General features: G+C 36.0%; 1 protein-coding gene across 1 annotated transcript; it reads right to left on the minus strand.

Moving 5' to 3' along the window:
- Window positions 1–19,681: 19,681 nt before the first annotated feature.
- Window positions 19,682–25,381, minus strand: LOC127266503 (protein unc-13 homolog). Its single transcript, XM_051296759.1, has 5 exons — window positions 24,776–25,381; window positions 23,062–23,943; window positions 21,888–22,343; window positions 21,612–21,798; window positions 19,682–20,727 (listed from the first exon to the last, which is right to left on the minus strand). Exons 1-5 carry the CDS (start codon window positions 25,379–25,381, stop codon window positions 19,682–19,684), a joined length of 3,177 nt encoding a protein of 1,058 aa, XP_051152716.1.
- Between the last annotated feature and the right edge of the window lie 319 nt (window positions 25,382–25,700).

Below are 25,700 nucleotides of genomic sequence, written 5' to 3' on the forward strand. Positions count from 1 at the left end.
CATCTACTTACAAGTCACCAAAATTGCCTCTTTCTCGTATACAATTTCAAGAAAGACAGTACCAGCGGAGCCGCCCGTGAACGGTCGGGAGGGGAACCCGACCATGAGGCGGGTCTCCTCTACATCCTCCACATCTTCCACCCGTTCAAATGTTATTCCGGTGAGACCTACTTTATTGCAAGTTTGTATTATTTCCCTTCGTAAGGACTAACCGAACTCTCCCTTTAATCCTACCATTTCATTTGCTTCTAACAACCCTTCTCTACAGACTCTCTTCCCCGGCCTGCCGAGGTTCCGAGCCATCCGCCAACCGATAAAACAAACGCCTTGCCTGTCGCCCGACCGTTGATGGCTCTTTGTCAAATGCGACCGAAGACCTCAATGAAGCCTCCACTCTATTGGTCGAGGCTTGTACGGGAGCACCACCCGGCATTCCAACTGCGGCGGAGGGCCCAGTCAGAACAGAAATGGACAGACTTACGAACTCCACTCAGGACCCTTCGTTTGTAAATGTTGAAAAAATCTTTGTAAAGAATTATATATATTTTTTGATATATTTGAAAGTTCTAAATAAATTTTAAAAATTACAATAAATGAATATGAATATATAAATTTAAATAAATAAACCTTTATGAAAGAGAATTAGAGAACAGACCCAAAAGAAATACATAGAAAAAAAAAATTGACGAAATTGGCCGAATTAAAGGAGTAAATCCGTTAAGTCGTGTCATTTCGACATTTTTTGGGAATGTAACATTTAGCATTATGAAAAAGACCGAGATAAAATAAAAGGTGTCGGACATATTTCGTCGGATGGAAAGAGCATAAACATACAGTCGATTGGGGGTAGAACAGGAAAGTAGACGGCTGATTTAGTCGAATGAGAAAATACCCTTCTGAGAGAGATTGAGAGAATAGGGTATTTTCTAAAATACCCCCCCCCCTCTCCCCCCCAAAAAAAGGGGCCAACTTGGTCGGATAAAAGGAGGAAAAACGTAAAGTCGGTCGCCAGGACGATGATCCGACCTCTTCTTCCTAATATAATATAATATCAATATTGCTATTGACACCAAACATCTGTTCAAATAATAATAAAAAAATATTAATGCTACATTCATAACAAACACATGAAATTATTTAAAAATTTTAAAGTTATAAAAATCAATAAAAAATCATCAATATCAAAATAAATAAACAGAAAATAATAAAATAAAAATATATAAATATATCATATACTATATTCGTTCGGCTCTAAGGATCTCATATACTTTTTCTGTATTGATATTTGAATATTAATTATTATATTATATTTTTCTTGAATATTTTTTTTTGTGTATTATTAAAAAAAAATTCATTTAAAGAATTATATATATTGATATATTGGAAACTTCTAAATAAATTTTCAAAATTACATTATATGAATACGAACATATAAAATAAAATAAATAAACCTTTATGAGAGATAATTAGAGAATAGATAAAAAAGAAATACCAAAAAAAAAAATAAAGGTTTGACCAAATTGGTCGGATGAAAGGAGAAGGTCGTTTAGTCGGGTGGTTTCGATATTTTTTTTAAATATAAATATTCAACATTATGAGAAAGAAAGATTGAAGAAAAATGAAAGTGTCTTGACAATGATATTCTACAATAGAGGATAACAGTCCAGTAGTAGTTGGTTGGAATAGAAAAAATAGAGAAAAAAATATCATAAATTATATAAATATATATTTTTTTATATATGTACAACCAACCAATTTATAAAAAAAAATTAAAATTTCTCAACAGGTAGACTGATATAATAACTTCTTTCTTTAAAAAAATTAAACAAACAAATGAGTGGCGCGGCGTAGGGCGCTTTCACGATTAGTATATATATATTATTAAGTTAGGAAGATCTTTTGATATACTCCACTGTTGAAACGTGACTTGGATTTAGCGGTCTACCCGACCCTAAACGAAAGCGAAATGGCTGTTTTAATTGGCAGGGTTCCTTTTGGGCTTATCCTAATTAATAACAAATAGGCTTAGGGTTTAGGGTGTTTTGGGGTGCTTATAAATAGACAACTATGGTTCTTAGTCGGATGACATATTGTAAATCTCGGAATCGGTATAATAAAATCTCTCTGGTTCCTGCCCGTGGACGTAGGTTGACGCACCGTCACCGAACCACGTAAAACCTCTGTGTTCTTTATTTGCTTTCTTTCTCGTTTTCTCATAACAAGTGGTATAAGAGTCATATCTCATTGATTGAAGATGTCCTCGTATAAGTTTGATCTGGAGAAGTTTAATGGGTCGAATGACTTTACGCTCTGGAAGGTCAAGATGAGGGCACTTCTGGTTCAACAAGGATGTGCGGCTGCGTTGGAGGGAGAAGACAAGTTTCCTAAAGACACGAAGGAGGAGGTAAATAAGGAGATTTTGGCAAGGGCTCATTCCGCGATCTTGCTGTCAGTTACTGATGAGGTGTTACGGGAGGTTGTAGATCAGACAACGGCTTTTGGGTTATGGAATAAACTGTGTGAGAAGTACCAAAACAACTCTCTCACGAACAGGCTATATCATAAGCAACGTCTTTACACCCTCCGGATGTCCGAAAGTACTCAGGTAAAGGATCATCTTGATACCTTTAACCATATCATTCTTGATCTTCAAGGAGTTGAGGTTAAAGTAGATGATGAAGATCAAGCCCTAATTTTATTGTGTTCACTACCTGGTTCATATGAGAATTTGTAGATACTATGCTATGTGGTAGAACTACAATTTCTGTTAATGATGTGAAAGATGCCCTTATGTCTAAAGAATTGAAAAGAAAGGTTTCTCTGGAAGAGGGTTCTGGTTCAGGTCTGTTTGCAGGTAGGGGAAGACCACATGAGAGGGGTAACGGGAATGGGAGGTCGCGTTCAAAATCAAAATCCTCTAGCAAAGTTAAGTGTTATCTTTACAAGGAGAAATGGTACTTTAAAAGGGATTGTCCACAGAAGAAGGGAAATACAAAAGTTGATTCTAGTAACAGTGGCAACAGTGCTGCTGTGGTACAAGACAGTTCTGATGATGGGGACTTTGGTGAAGTTCTGACAGCGTGTAGTGCTAGTACTGCTGATTCCTGGATTATGGGTACCGGTGCTTCTCACCATATGACGTTCTCTCGTGATCTACTCACTTCTTTTAAGGAGTGGAATGGAACAATGAAGTTAGGTGATGATGGGGTTCTAGCCATAAATGGGAACGGGGTAGTGCAGATAAAATTCCATGACGGTACTGTCAGGAAATTTGACTGTTGGTATGTTCCTGAACTCAGAAAGAATTTGATTTCTCTTGGCACCTTAGCTAAGAATTGTTTAAAATATCATGGTGAAGGTGAGTGGGTGAAAGTCCTGAAAGGTGCTATGGTAATAATGAAGGGAAAACTGCAGCATGGAATTTATTTTCTACAGGGCAGTTCAGTGATGGGAACGGCGGCGGTATCCCAATCCTTGGATAAACATGATGACATGACAAATTTGTGGCACCGTCGATTAGGTCACATGAGTGAGCTAGGGTTGTCTGTGTTGAGCAAGCAGGGTTTATTTGGTGGGGATATGATAGGTAAAATTCAATTATGTGAGGCTTGTGTAAAAGGGAAGCAACGCAGGGTGAGGTTTAGTACCGGTCATCACACTTCAAAAGAAATTTTGGAGTATGTTCATTCAGATCTATGGGGGTCCCTCTATGGTGAAATCGCAGAGCGGGTGTTCTTACTTTGTCACTTTCATAGATGATTATTCGAGAAAAGTCTGGTTATACTTTCTGAAAACTAAAGATGAGGTGTTTGGAAAGTTCAAGGAGTGGAAGACCATGGTTGAAAAACGGACAGGTAAACAGGTCAAGACTCTAAGAACTGATAGTGGGTTGGAGTTCTGCAATGCTCCATTTGATGATTTCTGCAATAAATAAGGTATAGTGAAGCACCGCACTGTACGACACACACCACAGCAAAATGGAGTTGCAGAGCGAATGAATCAAACCCTCATGGCGCGTGCTAGGTGTATGCACATATTTGCTGGCTTATCTAAGCAATTCTGGGCTGAAGCAGTTAACACTGCTAGTTATCTGGTTAATAGATCTCCATCAACTGCAATTGACTTAAAGACTCCTCAAGAGGTATGGTCCGGTAAACCCTCTGATTACTCTAATCTAAGAATATTTGGATGCCCTGCATACGCTCATGTGAATGATGGTAAGCTGGAACCGAGGGCGGTAAAATGCATATTTCTAGGGTATGCAACAAGAGTAAAAGGTTATCAACTGTGGTGTACAGAAGGTAAAAATCCTGGTAAATTTTTTATTAGCAGAGATGTAACCTTTGATGAATCTGCTATGCTTGATCATAGTAGAGGTTGTGAAAGTATTGCAGGTACAAAAGATTGTGGTGCTAACCAGAGGGTGGAGTTTGAGACTCCTAACAGAGTTGTGTTAGAGGAAGAGCAGCAGGATAATACTATTGATCAATCCGATCAACCAGATCAGTCAAAACCTCAAGGGAAACCGGTTGAGGGGGAAGCTGATGACGCTGGTACTGGGGTTGAAGATTCCATAGCAGCAAGAAAGGGAAAGAGAAATATTCAGAAACCACCTAGGTTTGCAGGATGTGTCAATACATGTGACATAAATTCTGTGGCTTATACACTAGCGGTTGGTGATGATATTGGCTCTGATGAGCCAAACACATATAAAGAAGTTGTGGCGAGTAAAGATGCAGAAACCTGGATTATGGCAATGAATGAAGAGATGCAGTCTCTTGAAAAGAACAAGACTTGGGATCTTGTTGCACTACCAAAAGGGGTGAAGCCAGTGGGATGGAAGTGGGTCTTTAAAAGAAATGAGGGAATTCCTGTTGTTGAACCTGCTAGGTTCAAGGCGAGACTAGTGGCAAAAGGGTTTTCACAGAAGGAATGAATCGATTACCATGAAGTCTTTTCTCCTGTGGTGAAACACAAAACCATTCGGGTTCTTGTGGCAATGGTGGGTGCTTTTGATCTGGAGCTGGAGCAGCTTGATGTAAAAACAACATTCCTTCATGGTAATCTAGAATAATAGATTTACATGTCTCAACCGGAGGGGTTCTACAGTTATATAGAGGACCAGGTATGCTTGTTAAAGAAATCTTTGTATGGCTTAAAGTAGTCTCCGAGGCAATGGTACAAGAGATTTGACTCATTCATGGTGTCTAATGGTTATACTCGTAATCAGTTTGATAATTGTGTGTACTCGTAGAAAGTTTCTACTGATTCCTTTGTGTATCTGTTGTTGTATGTGGATGATATGTTAATTGCAGCTAAAAACATGATTGTAATTAATGACTTGAAAGCTCTACTAAATGGTGAGTTTGAGATGAAGGATTTGGGTGCGGCAAAGAAAATACTTGGTATGGAGATCTGGCGTGATAGAGAAGCATGACGGTTATGGGTTTCTCAAGAAAAGTATATTGAGAAAGTTATTCAAAATATTACATTAAAAAATATTTATATTATATTATATAGTTAAGAATTTACTATTCTAATTTCAAACCAAAACAAACCAAAACTCAAACTCCGAAGAAACACACCCATATTTGTTGTAATTAATAATGTAGACATTTCAGATATTGCACTGACAATATCTTTGCTTTATAAGCAAATATGTTTTCGTTTTGTGAAATATTTTGAATATATAATTTTTTATGTGAAATACAAATAATATTTTTTTTAAAAAATAGCATGTATTATTTTTGATAAAAAAAACAAATTAATTACTCATTCTCCACAACAACCCACCACCCCCTATTTTGCTTATATTTAATTATACTTTTAATAAAATTATTATGATATTCTTGTTATTTTTTATTTTATTTTTGTGACCTTTGCACCCATTATTTAAAATATTTAATAATTTAAGCAACAACATGATTATCAAGAACATAAGCATTTTTTTTTAATATTATTATTCTTGTACGATTTTATAAGTGTCTAATTTAAATTTGTACAATAACTATATTTCTTTTTTTTTTTTTCTTACATAAGTATGTCTCATTACTCATAAATAAATTAATTTTAATAATAATAAAGATATATAGGATTTGTTTGTTGTTTTTATATGAATTATAAAAGTTGCGTAAGTAATATAAAAATAATATTATTTTTTATAAGATATTAATTTTTTATGACATGATAAAAATATATATACTTCCTTCGTCTCGTGATATTAGTTCACCTTTCCTCTTTTGGTAGTCCCACGAAATTAGTCACATTTCCTAGTATAGTAATAATTAGTAAATACTAATTATAATTATAAATTTAATTATATTTTATTCAATTACTAAAACCCTTAATTTTTATGGTTTGTTTTATTGTAATTTTAAAAGTAGAGCTAGAATTTTGAATAATAAAAATTAATAAATATTCAGTATAATATAAATAAATATTTATGTAATGCCTAAAATTTCTAATATAATATAAAAAATATTTGATTTGATATTTTACTATTGAAAATTAGTTAATAATGAGATTTGATTTAGAATTTGATTTTTATATTTCATTAAAAAAATTCATTTATCACTATTACTAAGAGTGAAAAATATCAATTTTCTCAAATAATGCAAGTACCGTATGAAAAAATCAAAGTGTCAAAATTATTGTATATCGTAAATTTTTATATGGTATGATACCGTACCAAACATTTTCAGTACGACAATTGCATATACTTTTAGCATTGTTGGTATAATATATACGGAAAATATCAATATAGTTAGATATTTTAGTATTTGATATATCGGTCTATATCAATAATTTAGTATATTGATGCTAAAATAATTATTTTTTTAATATATTCTTAAAATTGTAAAATTATTTTTAATTTTTATATTTCAGCGTAAAATATTATATTATGATACAACACATGTAATTCGATTAGAAATGACTCGATACTGTATTCAGATAATCCGAACCATATTGTATACTGAACCGAATTTTTTTGTATATTAAAAAAAATATCGATACCATACAAAAAAAATTCGGCATATTGAAATTTGGCATTTTTGGTATTTTTTAGTAGGGTATGTGTTATTTCTGTAATTCAGTATTTTTCATCTATAAATTCGGTATACCAAATTATTGGTACAATATTTCATTACGATAAAATAGCATACTAAAGATTTTGGTACGATATATAAAATATGCATTATAAATTTTGGTATGTAATATCGAACTATCCCTACCAACAATCAAATTCGAAAAATTTGATGTTTTGTTATTAAAAATTTTAGTATTACGGCTGTTATTTTTGTACTTAAATTATTACAATTAATTTTTTTTTATCTAATTGCGTAATTTACAATCAATATAATAATATTTTTTATAATAAAACGATTTCAATAAATAAAACATTAAATTTAAAAAAATAAAATAAAAAAATATTTCAACTTTTATTTCAATATTTCATCAAATAAAAATAGTTAAAAATAATATTTTATTACATATATTACATTTATTAATCATACTAATTAACTATATAAACCAAATTTTCTTAAACTTCGCGCTAAATGGAAATGCGACTAATTTTACGGGACGGAGGGAGTATTATATATTAATAATCGTATAAAAAAATTTGTTGAAAGAACAAACACATAGTTATTGGTATTTTCATCGCAACAATATTTATTATTAAATTAATTAGTATATATAGAACCTTAGTAATTAAATTTTACAATACCAATATATATCAAAATTTATATTACAAAATATACCATCCGATGCAGCATAGCGCGTCAGCGGGGCACTAGTATATATATATATACATGAATAAAAAGATATTTGAATTAGAAATGGGCAGCCGTGACGTAAATAAAGAAGTCAGCAAATCAAATTTGGGAAGTTCTTGCTGCCGCGGACGTCAACACATGAATTGAATTTGTTATTGATTGTATCGTGAGGCAAGTGCTTGTTAGTTTGGGATTATAAAAAAATTTATTTATTTTATTCTTTTTTATTGATTCTTAGTTTTATATTTAGAAGAAGATTGTTTAGTGTTTACAATCTTAAGTGCTTTTGTTGTTATGCATTGAAAATTATCTAAGCATTATAGAGAATAATATTTGTGTGTTTTTGTAACACTTATCGTCATGCCTATATATTTTTTTAAATAATATTTTTAAATTATATATTTGAAAATTACAAAATGTTGGATATTCGAATTGGTCCAAAAGAGGTTCAACGTCTTCGAATTTTATACGTAGCAAAATATGGAATCATTGGTATTAGCATAACTTTGAACCTGTGGTTGCCTCGTACTTAAAAGTGCAGTGTGTGTATGTGCACGATTCCATGGGTGAACAAGTGCAAAACAAGAACAAACAATAAACACGATTTGTTTACATATTTCGGTATTAAAATCTACATTCGGAAGATATCAATCCAGGAGTCTTTCACTAAACAAAACACTTTTTACATCATTCAAGACAACAAACAAATTTACCCAACCTATCATCTATCCAAACTCCTCTTTGTTTTACAAATACAGAAGAACTGACTATTACAACGTGGTAACAACTTCTGCAGACCAGTAGACTAGGTGGTTATCTCCATTGGTTTCGACTCCTTTTTCTCCTTCTTTTAGACGAATTCAAACCTCCATTAACATACCTCTCAACTCTCTGAAGTAAGTGGAAAAAGTTTTGCTAAAGAAGTGTGTGAAACAAACTTGTTTCACTCACTATATTCAACTCCAAATACACCCACTCTGCACATGTTTGACCAGGTTCGTTTGTGCACAACTTTGGGGCAGTGTATTCAAGGAAATAAATGTCATACAGGACATGAGAGACATATAATTGACTTTTCCTGCATATCATTTTCACGAGGCGTGTTTGTTTGTCTCATTGCAATGTGTATAAGACACGTTTCAATATAGCCAAAGTGACGAACTCAGTCAACTTTCTATCTATCTCATTTTCTTAGTGAAGGAAAAAGAGTACATTATTCTTGTATTAATGCGCTCCCCCTGCTTTGGACTTTATTTGATGTCTTTCAGCCGACGCATTCCAATTCCTTGTATCAATTTGTTGAATGTTGCAGTCGGTAGCGCCTTCGTGAATAAATCTGCAAAATTTTCAGACGATCGAATTTATTGCACATTATTTCACCACTTTTTTGAAGATCGTGAGTGAAAAAGAACTTCGGAGATATGTGCTTTGTCTGATCGCCTTTAATATACCCTCATTTTAGTTGATCTATACAAGCTGCATTATCTTCAAATAATATTGTATAAGGTAATTTATCATTGGTAATCCAACCACAATTTTTCTGAATATGGTGAGTCATGGACCTCAACCAAACGCATTCACGGCTGGCTTCGTGAATTGCTAAAACCTCAGTATGGTTTGAAGAAGTAGTTGTTATTGTCTATTTAGCATATCTTCAAGAGATCGCGGTTCCACCAAAAGTAAATAAATAGCGAGTTTGAGATTTTGCTTTGTGTGGATCAGACAGATAATCAGCATCAGCATAACCAATTAATTCATTTTGAGATTCACTCGAATAAAATAAACCGAGGTCATGAGTCCCCTGAAGATAACGAAAAATGTGTTTGATACCATTCCAATGGCGCTTTGTGGGGGATGCGCTAAACTTGGCCAGTAGATTTACTGGAAAAGATATATCTGGCCTGGTACAATTTGCGAGGTACATTAATGCGCCAATAGCGCTGAGATATGGTACCTCGGGGTCAAGTATTTTTTCATTTTCTTCTCTTGGCCTAAATGGATCTTTACTGGGATCAAGGGATCAGACCACCATTGGTGTACTCAAAGAGCGAGATTTTTCCATATAAAATTGCTTTAATACATTTTTGGTATATACGGATTGATGAATAAATATCTCATTATTAACATGATCCACTTGTAATCCCAGACAATATTTTGTCTTTCCAAAATCTTTGATCTCAAATTCTTTCTTTAGATATTCAACTGCAATTTGGATCTCTTCAGGAGTTCCAATTAAATTGAGATTATCAACGTATATTGCAATAATGACAAAATTTGATCCATTTTTCTTGGTAAAGTCGCATGGGCATATTGGATCATTAGTATAACCTTCTTTTATTAAACAGTCACTGAGACGGTTATACCACATTCGCCCTCATTGTTTAAGTCCATACAATGACTTTTCAATTTGATGAAATATGATTCCCTTGGATTTAATTTTTATGCTTCAGGCATATTGAATCCCTTAGGAACTTTCATATAAATATCAGTATCCAATGAGTCATAAAGATATGCAGTAACTACGTCTAAAAGACGCATATCGAGCTTTTCTCGCACTGCTAGGCTCACAAGGTACCTAAATGTTATTCCATCAACAACTGAAGAGTACGTTTCATCAAAATCTACTCCAAGCCTTTGTGAGAATCCCTGAGCTACAAGACATGTTTTATATCTCACAATTTCATTATGCTCATTTCTTTTTCGTATAAACACTCATTTGTATCCAACTGATTTTATATCATCCGGTGTTTGAACAATTGGTCTGAAGACCTCTCTTTTGTTCAATGAGTCAAACTCTTATTGAATCGCATGTTCCCATTTTGGCCAGTCATTTCTTTGCCGACATTCATGAATCAATTTTAGCTCTGGATCCTCATTATCTTCCATTATATCAAGTGCTAAATTGTATGTGAATGCATTATCAATAACTGCCTCTTTACGGTTCCAACATTTTCTTGAAGTAAAGTTAATTGAGTTTTCAATAATTTCATCATGTTCTTCAAGATTGTGCTCTTCTTGAGCAATTATTTCAGGATTGACTTTCTCATTAAATTGAGGTTTATCAATATCATTTCTGATATCATTAATTCTTCTTTTCTTTCGAGGGTGTTTATCTTTGGAACCAAGTGGTCTACCACGCTTTAAGTGTGTCGCTGATTCATTAGCACTTCCAATTTGTCCACCAGGGACAATTAATTTAGCCGGGGCATTAACAGCTTGGATATATGATCGAATGACTTTGCTCGAGTCATTGAATGCATCCGGTAACTGATTTCCAATATTTTGCAAATGTATAATGTGTTGAACTTCTAGTTCACACTGCTTTGTAGGAGGATCACAAAAATTCAATGGGATTTTCCAATTAATATCCCTTTTAAGTTCATCTCTGTCTCCCCCTAATGCCGGAAAATATAATTCATCAAAATGACAGTCTGCAAATCTTGCAGTGAATAAATCACCCGTCATAGGCTCAAGATATTTTATAATTAACGGTGATTCATATTCGACATAAATGTCCAATTTACGTTGAGGACCCATATTTGTACGTTTGGGAGGTGGAATAGGAACATAAACAACACACCCAAAAATACGTAGATGAGATATATTTGGTTTGTGACCAAATACTAATTGCATAGGGGAGTAGCTATGATAGCTTGTAGGCCTCATTCTTATAAGTGTTCCTGCGTGTAAGATAGCATGCCCCCAAGCTGAAACGGGCAACATAGACCTCATCAGTAATGATCTAGAAATCAATTGCAATATTTTAATAAGTGATTCTGCTAGACCATTTTGCGTATGAACATGAGCAATTAGGTGCTCTACATTAATTCCAATCGACATGCAATAATCATCAAATGCATTCGATGAGTATTCACCAGCATTATCCAGACGTATATTCTTAATTGGATTATCAGGGAATTGTGCCCGTAATTTAATAATTTGGGCAAGCAATCTCGCAAATGCCACATTGCGAGTAGATAATAAACAGAGATGTGACCATCTGGTAGATGCATCAATAAGCACTATAAAATATTTAAATGGCCCACAAGGTGGGTCTATTGGTCCACATATTTCCGCGTGTATTCTTTCAAAAAATGTAGGTGATTCAATACCTACTTTAGCTGGCGATTGTCTGGTTATCAATTTTCCCTGAGTGCAGGAAACACACGTTAACTCATTTGAGTTTAACACTTTTTTACCTTTTAATGAATGGCCATGCGAATTCTCAGTTATTTGCCTCATCATTATACTGCCAGAATGCCCAAGGCGATCATGCCATATTTGAAAATTTGTAATCTTTTGATCTACCGTGGGGTGTGTTTCAACAACACCTAATCTGGCATAATATAAGCCAGTAGAGATTGAGGACAATCTCTCAATGATGCATTTCTTTTTATCAATGATATTGGTGATCAATAAAAATTCACCATTCGGTATCACTCATAGTTTCAATGTGATAACCATTTTTCCGAATGTCCTGAAAGCTCAGTAAATTTCTTCGAGCTTTAGTGGCCAACTGTGCATACTGTATCACAATTTTCGTCCTTGCGGGCAGAAATATAATGGCTTCTCCAGAGCCTTCAATTAATTTTTCACTGCCACTTATTGTATTAACATTCATCCTTTCCCTTTTTAAATGAGAGAAATATTTTTCGTGTTTCAAATATAGCATGTGTCGTTGCACTGTCAATTAAACACATATTTGCATCATTTTGATTGGCATCCATTTAACCTTCAAATATAAATAAACGCAGTATTAATAAAGACAGATATAAGTATTAAAAAATGTATTACAAAAATGTACTATGCGATAATTTAAATATTACAAAATATAAAATGACATAATATGTCTATCACTGGGGGTTTGCTGGATCTATAACAAAATTCGCTATATCAAGATGCGTTGTGTCGTAATCCAAAAGATCATCATCGGGGTCGTCATCATTATCAACATGATTAGTCTCGACCTCCTTCCCCTTTTTCTGCAGTGAGGCTTGATAAAGATCGGCTAGGTGTTTGGTTGTTTTGCAGGTATTGGCCCAATGGCCTTCAATGCCACACCGATTACAAATGCCGATTTGCCTCTTTCCCTGTTTAGCCTTTTCGGCTATATCTCCATATTGGGGTTTACTCTGCATCCTGTTAACGTCAAAACTGCGGCAATTGTAAGGGGTATATCGACCGCATTGACTCCACGGCCTCTACCACGTCTTCGGCCTCGTTCAGAAAATGTCACATTCGCTTCAGGGAACGGACTTGAACCAATGAGCCGGGACTGATGATTTTTCAACAATAACTCGTTATTTTGCTCAGCTAATAAAAGATATGCAATGAGCTGTGAGTACTTTTGAAATTTTTTCTCACGATACTGCTGTTGCAGCACAACATTAGAAGCATGGAAGGTAGAGAGAGTCTTTTCCAATTTATCATTCTCAGTAACAATTTTCTCCGCAGAGTTTCAACTGAGATGTAATATAATGGATTGCAGAGTTGTACTCTGTAACAGTTTTAAAATCCTGTAATCGTAGGTTAAGCCAATCATGTCGGGCTTTGGGGAGAGTGATATATTTCAAGTGCTCAAATCTCTCCCTTAATTCATTCCACAAATTCAGTGAATCTTTCACCGTCAAATATTCAGACTGTAAAGGGATGTCTAAATGATGACAGATGAAAATAATAGCCTTAGCCCGATCTTGGCTTGTAGTCGTATTCTCACTGACAATTGTATGAATAAGGCTCATAGAAACCAGATGCATTTCTACATTTAGGGACCAAGTCAGAAAATTATTGTAGGTGAGAGACAAAGGTTTAAAAGAAAATTTTGCAAAATTTTACATAGTGTAGAAAATTGATAATATAGATAATATAAAAATAAAACTTACTAAAAATAAAATAGGCAAGAGCCTTTGTGCTGATAACATATTATATAATAATAATATAATAGTATGTTAGATGGGTAAATAGATATACGTATGTATATATTATTCTAGTATCTATATTAATATATTATAATATAACAAAGAGAACATATGTAATAAAGAGGGAGAGCTGAGAGGCAGAGGATAGAGTCAATTAAATGTCTGTGTAATTTATTGAATAAACATATGCATGTACTTATAGACAAATAAAAGTACATTGAATACCAAGTAGCATCCACACCATATACATGTGTATACTATGTATGTGTATACTATGTAGTATACAATATATATGGGTTAAAACATCTTATTTATTATGATATAAAAATTTTATTAGACTAATTACCTTTTAAAATATTACACATTTTTTATGATTTAAAAAATCTGTATTATGTTCACAGTAATGTAAAAATTGCATTATACTACGGATTGTTTTAGAAAATATTGTACAGAATTTTCTAAAAATTGTACGAGGTTTTATGATAAAATAAGAAAAAATAATTCAGATTTTAATTATAAACAAATTTATCTTAATTTTTTTAATAAATTAATTTATATTGGTATGGCGCTTCGCATAAGTAGACTTATGAGACAAGATCGTCAACCATGTAATACAATGTGTATAATATACATAATTAGTGTATTTACTTTGCATAATTGGGGTAAGTAATATTATTTTATTCAACTTAATCAAGTATTTAGTATGCTTACTAATCCATTTAAATAAAGTCCCGTATAATAATATTATAATCAAGGATTATTAATCCTTCTCTTATAAGTAGTCTTAAATAAGTATTTAGGTATAATTAATGTAAAACTAATTTATCTATCATTAATATTTAATTTACTATTAAATTTATCATTTAATTAAAGGTATTTAAGGGGAAATTAATAATTTTATACAACAATTTATTATAGTAAACATTAAATTATTTTATCATATAATTATAATTTACTAAAATAATACATATATTATAATTCTATCCAAAACGCATTCAATATGTATATATGTATATTTATATGTAAATTTTTGTATATATATATATGTAGATCTCTTTTTTGTGTTTTTTAGTCTTTTTGTCTTTTTCTCATGTGGCATTTTGCAATTTTGTTTTTAAAAAATGTGCTACAAATGATGTTTTCATGTGTATTGTGTAGATGATATCTCGTGTTATGCGGAAAGCAAAATATTGTCAAACTTTTTTTTTAACTAGACATTTTATTGTTTCCATACATATATTGACATCAACAATTGCCAAATAATGCAATTTAGTAGAAAACAAATTAAAACAAAAGAATAATTTGCGCTTTTAGGCCATCTTTAACCTAGAGCCATTAATGGTACTGGGTCAGTAGATTTGACGTTGGTTGTCCTGCCTCAAAAATTGGCGTTACTACAGTGCAACGCCAATTTTGGTGTTGCACTGTAGTAACTCTTTTTTTTTTTTAATTTTTTATTTTAATTTTTAAATTTACTTTATATTTTTTAAAATTTTGAAAAAAATTATTTTAAATTATAAAAATAAAAGGTTGTTTAAAATAATAGGAAAAATTAAATATTTGAAGAATAATAGTGAAAAATTGAGTTATGATTCAAGTAAAATTACTGTAGCAATTTAATGAGTTAAAACTGAAAACTGGATAAATAGAGTTGATTGGGTTAAAGATGAGATTAGAAGAAATATAACTAGCCATCCACCCAAGAGATAAGAGTTAGAAGAAGAAAATCTTTCATTAGGAACAATATCCAATCACCTCGCCGGTAGAAAACTCTAAACTCTTCGAGCACAAAAGAAAAAACAGAAAGCAAACTGTTCCCAAGTTAGAGGTTTAAATTCGCCTCGATTATTCAAACGTTTCAAAAGTAAATTAAAGGCAACACAAAGCAATTAATAATTTTGGAAATAAAAGCAAAACTGAACAGTCTGTCCATCTTGCCAATGTTTAACCGTCTGTGTCATTCTCCCCCGGTTGAAGAGGACTCGACCCGAGTCCAAAGCTGTATTTTCGTCAAAATATGGTGAAAGATCCGACACATTAAAAGTAGAAGACACACCATAGTGATCAAGCAATTGAATCTTGTAGGCATTATCTCCAATTTTTTTCAAAACCTTAAATAGACCATCACCTCGCGGCTGGAGTTTTGCATTTTTTCCTCGGGGGAATCTTTCTTTTCGAAGGTGGATCCAGACAAGATCACCTTCTTTGACGTTCACAGCCCTGCGATGTTTGTTTGCTTGAATCTGGTACTTTTCATTTTGTTTGATAATGCGTGCACGAACATCCTGATGCAGTTTCTTCAAGTAGCTAGCATGATCTTCAGCAGCACTGCTATATTGAGAAGTAACAGGAAGTGGGATCAAGTCTATAGAACTAATGGGATTCATCCCATATACAACTTCAAATGGACTTCTTCCTGTAGTTTGACTTGTCGACTTGTTGTATGCAAATTTTGCTTGAGCTAGAAGTAGATCCCATGGGCGGATATTTGAACCGATTAAACTTCTCAAGAGATTCCCTAAACTCCTATTGACAACTTCAGTCTGCCCATCTATTTGAGGGTGGTGTGAAGAACTAAATTGAAGTGTAGTTCCGAGTTTGGGCCATAATGTTTGCCAAAAATGACTCACAAATTTTGGATCCAGGTCAGATGTGATGGTTTTTGGGATTCCATGCAGTCTGACTATCTCTCAATGAAGTAAAGATCAGCTACATGTGTAGCATCCAATGTTTTAGAACAAGCAAACAAAGTGCGCCATTTTGGAGAATCGATCGACAACTACCATAATAGAAATCTTTAGCCCTCTGAGTTCGTTGTAGTCCAACATCAAAATCCATGCTCACATGCTCCCAAGGATATTCAGGAACTGGTAGTGGTGTATATAGACCAGTGTTCTGGCCTCGAGATTTGGCAATATGGCAAACTCGGCACTTAGCAACATAATTCTGGACATCACGTTCAAGCCGTGGCCAATAGAAATGTTCCTGAACAAGGATTTTAGTCTTGTTTCTACCAAAGTGTCCAGCAAATCCTCCTTCATGGGCTTCTTCATTCAAGGACTGTTTTAGGGAACACTCGGATACGCAGAGTCTATTCCTTTTGAAGACAAAACCATCATGCATTACAAAATCTTGAAATGGAGCAGCCTGACACTCTTACCAAATTTTACCAAAATGATCATCATCCTTGTAGAGTTCCTTCACACTTGCAAGGTTGTTAACAAGGACTGCTTACGGCTCAAGGCATCAGCAACACGATTAGGCACACCTGGTTTGTGTTTTAACACAAAATTGAAAGACTGTAGGAATTCAATCCACTTCGCATGTCGACGATTAAGCTTCTGTTGAAAATTGATATATTTCAGGGCTTCATGATCGGAATATAGAATGAACTCCTGTGGATAGAGATAATGATGCCAGTGGTTCAAAGCTTGAACAATGGCATAGAATTCTTTGTCATAAGTGGAGTAATTCTTTTGAGAATTATTCAACTTTTCACTAAAAAATGCAATTAGCCTTCCTTCTTGGCTAAGAACAGCACCAATTCCAACATTGGATGCATCACAATCAACTTGGAAAATTTTTTTAAAGTCAGGAAGTGACAAGATAGGAGCTGTCGTCACCTTCTCCTTCAAACGGTCAAAGCTTTTTTGCGCTTCTTTTGTCCGCTCAAATCTGTCCTCTTTTAAGCACTCAGTGACTGGTGCAATAATGGTGCTGAAATTTTTTATAAAACGTCGGTAAAATGACGCCAATCCATGAAAGCTTCGGATCTCATGAAGTGTTCGAGGTGCAGGCCAGTTCATTATGGCTTCAACCTTGTTGTCATCCATTTGAATTACATCTCTTGAAACAATGTAGCCCAAGAAGACTACACTGGTGGTAAAAGAAATGACATTTTTTCAAATTCCCATAGAGCTGTTGTTGCTTTAATGCCGTGAAGACCCGACGAAGGTGTGCCAAATGTTGATCTTGGTCTAAACTATAGACAAGGATGTCGTCAAAATAAACAAGGACAAACTTTCCAATAAATGCCTTGAAGACATCATTCATCAAAAGCATAAAAGTGGAAGGTGCGTTGGAGAGTCCAAACGGCATAACTAGAGCCACTTGTAGAGTCCCTCCCTAGTCTTGAAGGTTGTCTTCCACTCATCTCCAGCCCTCATTCGAATTTGATAATATCCTTGCCTCAAGTCAATTTCGCTGAAATATTTTGCCCCATGCAGTTGGTCTAGAAGATCGTCAAGACGAGGTATGAGAAATCGGTACTTGATAGTGATCTTGTTGACTGCTCTACTATCCACACACATTCGCCACTCTCCATTTTGTTTGGGCACAAGAAGGGCTGGGACAGTACATGGGCTTTTGCTTTCCCTGATTGCACCCTTTTTTAAAAGATCATTAACTTGACGTTGAAGTTCTTCGTGTTCTTTCTGACTCATCCTGTAAGCTGGCTTGTTCGGGATCATTGCACCAGGCATAAAACCAATGCAATGTTAGATATCTCTCATTGGCGGTAACTCATGTGAAATCTCGTCTGGGAATACATCATGATACTCTTGAAGCAATGGCTGAACTTGTGGAGGAATGTTCAACCCTGTTTCGTTTTCTTCAAGTACAACAAGAGCAAACACTTCTAATTGTTTTTTCAAACAATTTTTTATTTCATTTTTCGAAAGAAGATAACTCCCCCTTTCTTGCAGCAGATTTCTTACCAATCTCCATCCTTGTCGGACCCAATATGATCTTCTTCCCATCTTTCACAAAGATATAAGTATTTTCATACCCGTCATGCATGTAACGTCCTTGTATCATATTGCCAAGGTCTCCCAAATAGTAAATGACATGCATCCATGGGCACCACATCGCACCAAACTTCATCTCTATAATTATTTCCAATGGAAAAAATTACTAAGCATCTTCTATCGACCCTAACCTCATGATCCTTGTGCAACCAAGAAAGCTTATAAGGACGGTGATGTGGTTCCGTTTGTAAGCTTAATTTCTCAACCATTTTTTCGGACACGATGTTCTCACAACTTGCGCCGTAAATAATAACATCACATACTTTTCCATGGCATGTCTAGTGTGAAAAAGACTGTTGCACCTCCAAGAATCATCCTCAACTTGGGTTGTACTTGAATTACGAAGAATAACGAGAGATTCACCAATATCCTCATAAGTAGTTTCATCATCAGCTATTGCTTCCTTATCACCTTCTGTTTGAACGCTATTGAACTCATCCTCGAAATCTTCTTCTACCAGGGCAATGGTCGGCTATTTGGGCAATCTGATGCAATATGCCGAAAACCCTGGCACTTGAAACACTTCTTCGAAGCATTTGAATTATTAGGTGAACTCAAACCAGCTGCAGTTTCACTCATGTGTACTAGTTTAGGTGGCTGAAAACTCTCTGGTGCAACTGAATTTTTGTTTCGATTATTCAAACGTCTCAAAAGTAAATTAAAGACAGCACAAAGTAATTAATAATTTTGAAAATAAAAGCAAAACTGAACAGCCTGTCTATCTTGCCAATGTCTAACTGTCTGTGTCATATATGTATGAAAAAATAGGGACCGACGATATCGTCCTAAACTTATATGTACAAAACATCACGTGAACTACTTTCTTCATCGTCTAATTAACTGCGCAAAGGCCTAATGGGTGCCGAGAATTTAGTCGCATTTCTTTTTTTACATTAAAAAAAAAAAAAATCACATCTAACAACTATTTCAATACAAATTTTGCGATTATACGAGTGATTATAAATGAACTTGATCAGCAATACAACCAGTCTCCCATAATTCTCTCTTCGTATAAACATGGCAACAAGACAACATTCTTCACTATATATATTTTCTTCCTTCCTTCATATATATATATATATATATAGATATAATACTTATAGAGATTATACACATACATACATACATTCAGCAGCATATAATCCCAACAACAATTTCGATTCACCAACGAAATGCAATAACCTTACAGCATCTTGAATCCCGTAGCTCTCCTCTTCGCCAAATGCAGCGTTTTCTTGAGAAAATCGTTCGCGATTCGATCGTTCCGGCTGCAGAGGACCCTCAGAATGGTGTTCGGGTCGAACCGGTTCCAGTTCCCGGTGGTCGGTGGTACCGGAATTTTATGCCTCGGGTTTACGACGTTCATCCCGTAACTTCCATTCGTAACGCTAATGAAATCCTCGATGAGTTGCTCGGTCGACTGCCCCATTAGCCCTACAACGCCTTGCGCCGCCTCGACTTCCCTCTCGACGGTGTCTTCGACCACGAGGCCTTCGCCGCACATGCAAAAGAGTCGCTTTAGGGTGTCGAGATCCTCCTCGATCATCGGATGATCCATTTGCGAGTACATCCGGGAGCTCCCGCCCGTGACGAGGACTCGGACAAAGGCCTCGAAGGCGGCTTTGATCACTTCTTTGAGCGCGAGGGGTTGCGCGCGCTCGACGACGATCATGCATAGAAGTGTTAGGTTGTGCTTAAGGCTATCGATCACGGCGGCGACGCGCGCATGCGATACGCTTCGGACGTACAATCCGCCGTAGAAGACGGAGTGGGAGTCGAGGAAAATGAGGCGATAGGCCGCGACTTCGGAGACGTGTTGGGAGGCCGATTGGAGGGCCGAGAGGGATTTTTCGAAGTAAGAACACGTTGACTGCGACCGCGACCGGTGGTGGCCTAAAAGGGCCGTCTTCGACAACGGCGCAACGTTTGGCGATGAGGAGAGGGATTTGTCGAGGGAGTGGAGTTGGGAGGAGAGGTGGTGTAGGGTGTTGAGACGGATGTAGAGGCGTTGGGTGCCGCGGCTCGTCGGAGCGCGGATGTAGTGGTTGTTTCCGGCGGCGGCGGTGGCGGTGGAGGTGGCGGCGTCCATTGATGATGATAAATCGAGTTTGTGGTGGTGGTGGTCTTCAACGGCGCCGCACGCAGCTTTCTTCCATAGTTTGAAGAACTTTGAGTCACGGCTGCATCGTGTTGGCGCGGGCACCGTCGGGAGATAATTTTGCTTCGATCCTTCAAAAGTGTGAAACAAATTTTGGTTTTAGTGAAAGAGATGAAACATTGAGTGGATTTGTATCTCTATTTTTTGTTTAAATAAAGATTAAGTATAAATTTTGTGACAAAAATGATATATATTTTTATAGATAATTGTGAGTACATGCGGATGTGTTTTTCTACGGTATGCATTATATTTGAATGTAATATCTTATATAAATATTTTATTTTTTTTTGCGTAGAATGAAATTTAAATAATAAAAAAATAGATAGAAACTTAAAAAAACAAAATAATACTTATTAATTAGGCCAAGGGTGTGTTCTTAGATTTGGGAATTTGAATTGAGTTTAGGGATGTTAAAAAGTCGAAATACTGCACATACTATATTAAAAAGATACTGAAAGTATCAATTTTTGCTACGGTAACAGTGTATAGATTGATATTTTATATATATACGGAAATACCAAAATAATTGTATATCATTTTGATATTTAATATTTGATATATCAATATACCAAATTATCGGTATAGGACGGTATATATATCATTCATACTAAATTTTCGGTATGATATATGATTCCAAAATTTTAAATATAGTATATGGTAGCAGTATAAAGTTAGTATAGTGTATCAATCTACTCCTAATTTCTTTTTTTTTTCTTTTTTTTTTTAATGTAATATTTCAAATAAAAAATATTTATACGTATATCATTCTTATAGAAAAGATATTTTTAATATAATACTCCCTTCGTCCGGCATAATTATTTCAAACGGACAGAGTATTTAAAATAAAATATAAGTGTTTGAAATCGATGTTTTTTTAAAGAGATGCTTCGATGAGTAAGGACAAAAGTAATTTGAAATCATATATGAACGGAGCGTTGTTAAGTTAGTTTCTTACCGCAAGACGAAATGAAGGCAACGTAATCCAAGAAGAGGCTCTCCAAACCGTCGATGAAGTCGTAGAATTGATTCTCGGACACATTCACCGCGAGTTGAAAGAAGTTGTCAACGGCTTCCTTGGCGAAGGAGAGGAGCTCCACGGCGGAGTGCGCATAGGGCTCGGTTTTCGACCTCGGATTCCAAGTCTTGCAACACCAAACACAACATCTTAGTACAAACATCAAAAGTACTAGGTAGGAACCTCTAATGTGTAATGTAACAAAGGGACACCTACTTCTGTTTGCTTTGCTCTATGCAAAAGCTCCTTTCCCTTGTGCTGCCTCTCTAGAACCCACTGTTTCAATAGTCTTGTTACGATCGAATCGACTTCGTAAGGAACCATCTGCGTTGCGAGCACCTTGCCCCCGTCATCGCACTCTTTCGAATCCTCGATGGCCATTTCCACCAACGCCTTCTCGAGCATGTCGGTCCTTTGCAGCACCGAGAGTATTTCATGCATTTGCCATGTTTTGCCGGCGAGGAATTGCTTCAACACGATCCCGTAGCACGTGTGTAATGTCACGGTTGCGACGCTCAATGCTGACGGGCTCCATTTCTTTAGGACATGGCTGAAAATGTCACTCTCCTTGCCGGCGAGTTCTTCGGTCTTTGCCGCCATTTTCATTAGTATCTCGCTCGTCACTTTCGTGTCATTGTTCTTTGCCCGGTTCCCATTTTGTTCCTCGAGGATCTTCCGACACCAAAACCATATTAAAAATGTAGGAATAGTTACGGTGATGATTAGGTCAAATCAATATTATATTGATTGCCCGTCATCACATATAAAACAAACAAACAATACATCTTTTTAAATTTTTAATTATAGATGTGTTGTATGAATATATATCTTGTGCTAAAATTAATGAGAATATATTTAGCGGGATTGTATTATGTGCTACATTTTATGTTGATATAAATTATATATTTTTTCTTTCGTCCACTCACAAATATACATATTTTTAATTTGAATTGTTCAATTAAGAAGTAATTATTTTATTTTTTAGTAATTATACACTTACACTTTTTTTTTGAAATACCTCTTTTTATCATCATATTATCATGAAAAAGTAAGGATAAAATTATTTTTATTTGATTTTTTTTAAAGTACAAAATTATTAAATGTTTGTAATTTTTTTTTTACTATAAAAAAATTAACAATTATTATTCAATTTTATTAAAATTCGTATTTGCATGACGGATAGAGTAAATGTTATCATGTATTGTCTACTCCTATATTATGTGCTACTAGCAATGCCTTAAATTTTATAATTCTAGCATAGTAACAGCGGCCTAACAATGCAATTTTTATTGTTATTGTTAGTCTTCTTTAAACCTAAAAACTATCTATTTTTAAAAAACTATCGATCTAAAAGTAAAGGGATTAAAATTAGGAATCAAGAAGAACGAACCTTCGCGAACGCATTCCTCAACGACGATCTAATGCAATGATCGACCCGATTTCCGGCAACATCGTCGCTCTCTTCCCCGTTCTCCGGTGACGAGACAACATAAAGAGGAACATCCTCCTCCAAAATCTTGGAAGACCACGAAAGCAAAGGAAGCATATTCTCCATGATCCCGATGGTATCCCGATTAAAATTCGAGTGGTAGTCGAGCAACCGGCTCTCCGACCACCGCCTCATCACCGCCAGAACGCCGCCCAACATCTTCATATAAACCGGCTCCCGATCCGCCTTATTCTTCGCGTCATTCTCCACTTCCTTGAGCATCACAAAGGCCGCGCCAAGGAGGTCCGGCTCGCCCTGTCCGGTCGCGACAAACTGCTCGAAAAGCACCCAAGCAAAGCACAAGTTGTGCATGGCACGTGTGAACCCCAACGTCGACCACGTCTTCTTCATGAGCTCGAGCAGCTCGTCGACCTCGTCGAGGACCGAGGTCTCGTCCTTGGCGTCGAACACGGCGCGGAGGAGCGCCATGTAGATGTGCACGTTGAGGGGGTAGCCGTCGGCCCAGCGGCAGGCGTCGGCGGCGTCGTCGGGGCCGCGGCAGGCGAGGGCGGCGACGCAGTCGCAGAGGGCCTTGAGGGTCCGGGAGTGCGGGGCTCGGTCGATGGGCTTGGCCTCGGAGGAGCGGAGGATTTCACGGAGCTTGGCCGCGTGGGGGTTGGACTTGGGGAGGGGAATTGAGGGGTGGAGTAGAAGGCCGGCGTGGAGGAGGCGGAGCTGGCGGCGCTGCCATTGGTGGTAGTCTTGAGGGTCTGTGAACTCCGATGGTTTTACATGGCGTAAGAGCTCCAGTGGAAGGATTATTGTCTCTGCACGTCTCCCCATCTGCATAACACATCCAACGTTCTTGCTTTAGCCTTTTCCAACGTTTTTTTTAGGTAATATTTTTCCGAGAAATGTGTACTTAAATAGTCTCACTTTTCATTTACAAATAGAATTAGCAATTTACCAAGCCCTTGTATCTCTCTTTATCTAAATAACTCACATTTAGATAAAGAGAGATACAATATACACAATATTTTATATAAAAATAATATAGAATTCACCCGTGATTTATGAAAATTTTAGGAAATCCTTTATTATTTAGAAATTACATTAGATTCACTTAGGTATTAGTTAACTATTTATCTTAAAAATAAATATTTAATTTAATATATTTTTTTGAAACAAAAAAAAGAAAGAAGAAGACTCTATTTACATAAGTTATGTGATTATATCATAATAAAAATAATATGTTGTCAATAATAATATCATATATTATTTGTTAATGCATTACGATTAAATTCAACAGTGTATCCCTTTCATAATTTTAGTATGTAGATAACTTTTTAAATGGTATAACTTTAATAACTATTTTATGATTTTGTCATTATTTTTTTGTTTAAAATTATCTTATAAATTGTATTTATAAGCGAAAAAAATGAGTATAAATAATGAAACCTTCAAATACTTTGGTTTGTTCCAAATTAAAAATAATATTTTCACTCTCATATTTTCTATCTTTGTTATTATTTCAGTCCTATCATATATTTTTTTTAAAAAAAATCATATATTTTAATTATCGTTTAAATTTTTTATAATTTTTTGTTTTAATTTATAATTAATTATATTGTACCTTAACTATTTTAATGGAGTACATTTCTTAATTATGACTTACTTGGCCAACGAGGGTTCTGGTGAGAGTCTTCCGTAGCCTATTGTCGCTCTGCTCCGTCACCCTCATCTGCTGCCGCATTATCTCTGCCGACGTCATCGGCCTCTTCAGCCGAACCCCCGCCGCCGGCACCGTCGACCCCAATCTCGGGCTCGACCCCGCCGCCGTCGGCGACGACGGGTTCAACATCCCCGACGAGCTCACCCGTCTCAACAACAACGACGACGACGATGACGACGACATTGACAAAGACCGCTTCATCATTTTTAGCCCCAGCGCCGTCTTCACTCGGCTCCTCACCGCCATCCCCACGCCGTGCATTTTAGCAGCCGGCGACCCCGGCCCATCGCTGTCGGAGCCACCGCTGTGGCTCGCCGCGGCGGCTGTCCTTCCGCTGAATCCCGGCGACGACCGGCAGGCCGTGAAGAAAACCTCGTATGCGACCTCCCGGAAATCGTCCCGGTCGAGGCCGGCGATCTCGCCAAACGGCGACGCCAGGACCGGCTCCGCCGTCGGATTGTCGCCGGCGGCGGACCGCCGCGGACTTGACGTGGATAAGGAGTTGAGGTCGGGTTTGACGATGGATACGCGGATATTACGACGACCCATCGTCGAGTCCGGCGAGACGATTCGCGAAAATTGTCAGAATTCCGGCGGAGGAGATGAGAGAGAGCAGGAGAAGAACATTATATAGATACAGATATGTGTATGTATATTTTGGAACGTTGAGATGGGGCAAGAGAAGAAAATTGAATTTATGTTTGGGGTAGAAGAGATGAGAAAAAGAAAGGGGCAATGGGAATGGTGGGCTGACAGGTTTTATAGTTGTAAGAATTAATTATAGAACATAGAAAATGAATTCAAGGTTGGAGAAAATCCTTGTCTTCTCACCTTAGGATTATTAATGGAACAATTCCTTCTCTACGTG

The sequence above is a fragment of the Andrographis paniculata genome, unplaced genomic scaffold (genome assembly GCF_009805555.1).
Source record: "Andrographis paniculata isolate CXL003 unplaced genomic scaffold, ASM980555v1 Contig76END, whole genome shotgun sequence".
NCBI classification, from domain to species: Eukaryota; Viridiplantae; Streptophyta; class Magnoliopsida; order Lamiales; family Acanthaceae; genus Andrographis; species Andrographis paniculata.

What these genes read in the sequence shown, in the direction of transcription:
- LOC127266503 (XM_051296759.1), bottom strand. Translation starts at nt 25,381, where the DNA reads ATGGGTCGTCGTAATATCCGCGTATCCATCGTCAAACCCGACCTCAAC. An exon ending in CCAGAACCCTCGTTGGCCAA is followed by an intron (nt 23,944 to 24,775) that starts GTAAGTCATAAT and finishes TGTGTTATGCAG; the next exon opens with ATGGGGAGACGTGCAGAGAC. An exon ending in TGCCTTCATTTCGTCTTGCG is followed by an intron (nt 20,728 to 21,611) that starts GTAAGAAACTAA and finishes ACACTTTTGAAG; the next exon opens with GATCGAAGCAAAATTATCTC.